Source organism: Pleuronectes platessa, chromosome 10 (assembly GCF_947347685.1).
Source record: "Pleuronectes platessa chromosome 10, fPlePla1.1, whole genome shotgun sequence".
Classification (NCBI taxonomy): domain Eukaryota; kingdom Metazoa; phylum Chordata; class Actinopteri; order Pleuronectiformes; family Pleuronectidae; genus Pleuronectes; species Pleuronectes platessa.
In genome coordinates, this window is record NC_070635.1 from 4,137,538 (window position 1) to 4,142,884 (window position 5,347).

The 5,347-nt window shown below is 39.8% G+C and overlaps 1 protein-coding gene across 1 annotated transcript; it reads right to left on the reverse strand.

Moving 5' to 3' along the window:
* Positions 1-1,289: 1,289 nt before the first annotated feature.
* LOC128449173 (sialoadhesin-like) lies at positions 1,290-3,942 on the reverse strand. Its single transcript, XM_053432224.1, has 4 exons — positions 3,782-3,942; positions 2,619-2,906; positions 1,662-1,949; positions 1,290-1,339 (listed from the first exon to the last, which is right to left on the reverse strand). Exons 1-4 carry the CDS (start codon positions 3,840-3,842, stop codon positions 1,290-1,292), a joined length of 687 nt encoding a protein of 228 aa, XP_053288199.1. The 5' UTR covers positions 3,843-3,942.
* Positions 3,943-5,347: the final 1,405 nt, after the last annotated feature.

Sequence of the window (5,347 nt, forward strand, 5' to 3'; positions counted from 1 at the left end):
TTTTTGGAACCAGCACGTCTGATCAGTATTTACTTCATACACAGTAATGTAGAATATATCCTCCTTGTTTATCCATTCACCATCACAAGTGCATCATTCTACTCACATCTGACTTTAACCTCAGCTGGCTGTGACTTTCCACTTCCAATGTCATTGGTGGCTTCACAGCTGTACAGTCCACTGTCAGAGGGACTGGTTGAATTCACCCTGAAGGTCTGAGTCTGAGTCTGTTGGATGATTTCCTCTCTCCCATCAGTCGTCTTCCTCCAGGTGACAGAGCTCACTGGTGGGTTGGACTCGGCAGAACAGCTCAGTGTCAACAACACATTTTCCTTCACATCAAGACCAGGATTGGCTTGAACTGTCACATGGTTGGGACTGTCTGCAGTAACCAAAGATATAGAAAACAGAGAACTAAAAAAAGAAGATTTAACCACTTTCTAATATAATGGTCTTTATAACATAGAATAACCTGCATAATATATGTTTTTATGTTTCATCAGGATGTAAATCAAGGTAAGTTTGGAGACAGTGGATTAGGGATCACAATAACATGCAAACCTGTGAAAATAGAACATTGCATGAAACCAAAACGTATATACTATAAGAAACCGTATAATTACTGGGAGTCACAAGGCTTCATATCAACATAATTATACTTTACTCTGGTGGATGAATTACAGAGATTTAAGTAAAAGTAGAAATATCGCAGAGCAAAAATACTCCATTACAAGTGTAGGCTCTGAATTCATAATTAAAATAAGCAGCACAGTAATTTAAAGTGAGAGCAGAGGCTGACATTTCACACACAAGCTGGAAGCAGATGATCAAAGTATTTGAATTACATAAAAATGATCGGAAACATCATAGTACTTACACAGTACTTGTATGCACACTGGTTGACTCTTATCCCCTCTACCAATGAGGTTTGAGGCGCTGCAGCTGTAACAAGCTTCATCTGCTCTTTGTATTGTTAAACTCAGCTCTCGTCTGTTTGTGTTCTTCCACCAAGAGTCAGTTTGTTGATTTTTGCTGCGGGACCAGGAGTAAGTCCTCGGGGCAGGATTGGCATCGGTGACACAGGTTAACGTGAGAGAACCACCAACTTTCACTTGGTTATCAGAAGAGCCACTGACAGAAATGCTCGTCTTCCTCGGCTTATCTGGAAAAAGGACCCAAGTGAAATGACCTTTATCTCAACAACAGCTGAATCTGAAGCAGAAGATTCTTTCAGGTTAATTCACAACCCAGATAGCACACGGATGTGGGCCACTTCAGAAAATGATCCATCACTTCTGGTCTTCTCCTGGCCCAGGACAAATCTGGACCAAGACACTTGCTATGTGAGTGACGGTCCACTAAGAATGTAATATTGTGAACACTATGCACAAGATTTTAGTTCAGAATTCAAATTAAAACAATACATGAAGACAAAGATTGGGGACAAAGCTTTTGAAACAAGAGCCCTGAGATTTAAGTACTTTCGGTTATAAATTCCTGAGGTGCTGTTGTTTCAACTATCAGAAGTAAAAATTAATGAAAAAACTGGGTCACTGAGAAAATACATGAGAAGATTTTTCTGCTGCATTGACAATTTTTTTTATGGAAGATTTTGTCTGATTTGTTTGTTTAAAACATAAAGCTGCAGCTGAAACACTCACATTTCACCACCAACTCCTTCTTCTTACTGTCCTTTGAGCCCTCAGTGTTCTGGGCACAGCAGAAGTACCAGCCAGCGTCGGATGAAGTCACAGTAAACGTGTGGTAGAGAGAGTTGATGGGTCGTGAATAAATATTATTTTCAGTGCTTTTTAAAGACTGAGGATTTGTGTTGATCTTCATCAAGGTGAGAGTTGACTGTGGGAAACTTTCAACAGTGCAGCTGATGGTGATGGTCTGACCTTCTGTGACCTCAGAACTCATAGACAGTTTAGGTTCAGTGGGCGGGTCTGTAGAGAGGAAGCAGAATCTTCTTTAAAGAAGGCACATTATCATTGTATTGTTTTTCTTCCCTCAGTGTCAACAACACATTTTCCTTCACATCAAGACCAGGTGAATCTGAGAAATGTTTAATTGTTATTAAATGTATCTTCATATTTTGATGTGTTGTTACTATATATGTTATATCGGAAGCACTTTGTAACGTTGTTTTTAGAAGAGCTATTTAAATAAATCAAGTTATGACAACAGGACACTTAAGTCATGTTGAATAGTAGAAGAAAGTCGAAAAATCGCAGTACAAAATACTCCATTACAAGTATAGGCCCTGATTTCATAATTTGAATAAGCAGCACAGTAGTTTATCAGGAGTATTCATTAAGTGGCAGAGTGGCACCACGTAACATTACTGGATCATTTTTATTGATAATTTATAGATTAAATGACTTTATATAGGGTCTGGTACTTTATTCATATTTTCCAAGCTATACAGAACTTAATCAAATAGAGACATTTAGTTTAGGTCATTCATTTCTCAGGTGCTATTGTTTCAACTGTCACACATAATAGTTGATAAAAAAGTACATGAGAAAAGCTACTTTTGCATAAACAGATTTTTTAAAGGAAGATTTGGTTTGATCTGTTTGGTTGAAAAAAAAAGCCGCAGATGAAACACTCACATTTCACCACCAACTTCTTCTGCTTGCTGTACTTTGAGCCCTCAGTGTTCTGGGCACGGCAGAAGTACCAGCCAGCGTCGGCTGAAGTCACAGTAAACGTGTGGGAGATTGAGTTGATGGGTCGTGGATTAAGATTATTTTCAGGGATTATTTCAACCTGATTATTTGTGTTGATCTTCATCAAGGTGAGAGTTGACTGTGGGAAACTTTCAACAGTGCAGCTGATGGTGATGGTCTGACCTTCTGTGACCTCAGAACTCATAGACAGTATAGGTTCAGTGGGCGGGTCTGTAGAGAGGAAGCAGAATCTTCTTTAAAGAAGGGACATTATGATTTTATTGTTGTTCTCCCCTCTAGTCTGTGTTACATAGGTTTCTTGTCAATGTAAAAGTTATCTAGAGCAAAAGATCCAACAATCTGTGGTAAAGGGAGCTCCTCTCTTGAAGCTCCTGAACTCCTCTTCATCAGTCCAGCCCATACGATTTAATGTACTAAGAAAAAGTTGGGGGGACAAAGCCTTTGAAACAAGAGCCCTGAGCTCTGCTGTGACATTAAAGATAGAGAGAGTGGCAGTTCCTCTTTCTTCTTTTAATAGAGCAAGTCATTGATTGTGGTTTTCCGCAGAGTTGTTCCTGTTCCATTTCTGCTGCTTTGGTCAAAAACTTTAGTCCACGTGATCCGCGATGGAAGGAAACCTTCAACAGTGCACTTCAGAGTCAGAGTCTTGCCCTCACTAACACATTTTGGGTTAATCTGACTTCCGTCACATCTACGATAGATAAACAAACGTTTCACAGTCATATAATTTGGTTAAAGCACAAAGTTTCATTTGTAAAATTCAGCCAATCAGAAATGAAGTAGTTCTACTCACAGCTCACACTCAGAGTCGCAGTCTCCTCTGTGCTCACGTGTCCTTGGAAGAGGACCGTGCAGGTGATATATATATATATATATATATATATATATATGAAATGTTGTCAGCAAACACGACACAGAGGAATTCCAATAATCAACGTATAATACTTTGGAAAACAAATGTATAGTTGAAATCCTAATCCCAAATTAAACCTTGTCAGTAGCAAATCTTTTTAATGGCAAACTATTTCCACCTATTTTCTTCATAACTATAAAGTTGGCGTTTAAGTAAAATAAAAAGTGAATACCTGTCTCAGCATCGCTGACTCTCACAGAGAAAAGCAGAGTCGCCCAGATGAGAACAAACATCTCTTCTTCTTCTTCTTCCTCCAACGAACCTGACACAGAACATACAGTAACGGAACCAGAGGACAGTCTACCATCGAAATCATCGTCTTAATAAAGGATGCTGCCTGTTCAGATTTTCCTTGAGTTGCTCTTTTACAAGAACAAGCAGCAGCTCTGAATCGATTTACATCTCACACCTTCACTTTACCAGCAAAGCCAGGAATGTGGCAAAGATGGTTACATAAACCTTTACAGTTCAGAACATTATATAAGTCAAGCATTAGTTAAATGTTGTATTTTACCTTTCTCTCTCCCTCTCTCTCTGTTTCTGCTCTGAAGTGACTTCTGCTCTTGTTGCTTTTCTGTCTACTCCCCAATTATCACACTCAACCGTTTAAAGAAGTCACTGCTGAGAAATGTTTTTTTTCCTGTGCATATCGACAGGCTTTTACACACTGTGATGTGTAAGAGGCTGGAACACCATATTTGTCTTTGTGTATTTTAATAGGAGCTTTCTGCAGAAAGGATCAACAAAGAGAGTCACAGGGATCTCAGTGAAGATGGAGAACAGTCAAATGCAAGGATCTTATATAGAAGAACTAAGGCCGTTTGTCTGAGCCAGTTCAGACTGGTTCTGTAGGCCAAGTTTGAGACAGGAAATAGTTTTTCTCAGTTGTTAACACACAAAAAGCGAAAATTCTGCACAATTTGCACAACCTTCACTTCATGTAGCAATCGCTCGACGCAAATTGGCACTACTTCACACTCCCTTATCTGCATTAGACTCTGACTTTCCTTGTTTACACTCTGATGTCAATTACACATCACCTTGTTGTCAAAACACTACACACAATGTTCAGTTGTTGCACACACTTCTCAAGTAAATTCTCCAAGCATCAACCTACAACACACAAATACTCAAATCTCTAAACATTCAGGTCTGTTGAGCAATTTCACCTCATTTACACAGCTGAACAGGAGACTGAAACTGTAGATATGATTCGTGAGAACAACTCTATCACACTCAGACAAATAAAAACTAGGATCCTGGCTGACCATGCTACATTTAGAAACGTCCAGACCGTCATTGGACTGTATTCTTCATAGGAATGCCATGTGGATGAAACAAGTGTTCAGGGTCCCATTTGAACGGAACACAGGCATCAAGGAGTAATGGTGAGAGTTTGTACTTGTAAGTACCAACATCCAGCACTGACACATGCATGTATTGTACCTGTAATCCAATATTGTTCCTTTTCTACAGTGTCTCACTAAAGCCCACTGTGTTGACCTCTCTGTGTCCATACTGTAACTTGCATTATCATGCTGATCCAGGAGCATGACACAGCTCATGTGTTGTACCAGTACATCTTTATTGATGAGGTGGGATTCAACCTGGTGAAGAGGAGGCGATGGGGCAGAAACGTCATTGGCCAGCGGGCCATTGTTGAGGTCCCCAGCCAGCGTGGTGGGAACATCACAATGTGTGCTGCAATGAATCACCATGGGATGTTGCACCGTCATCC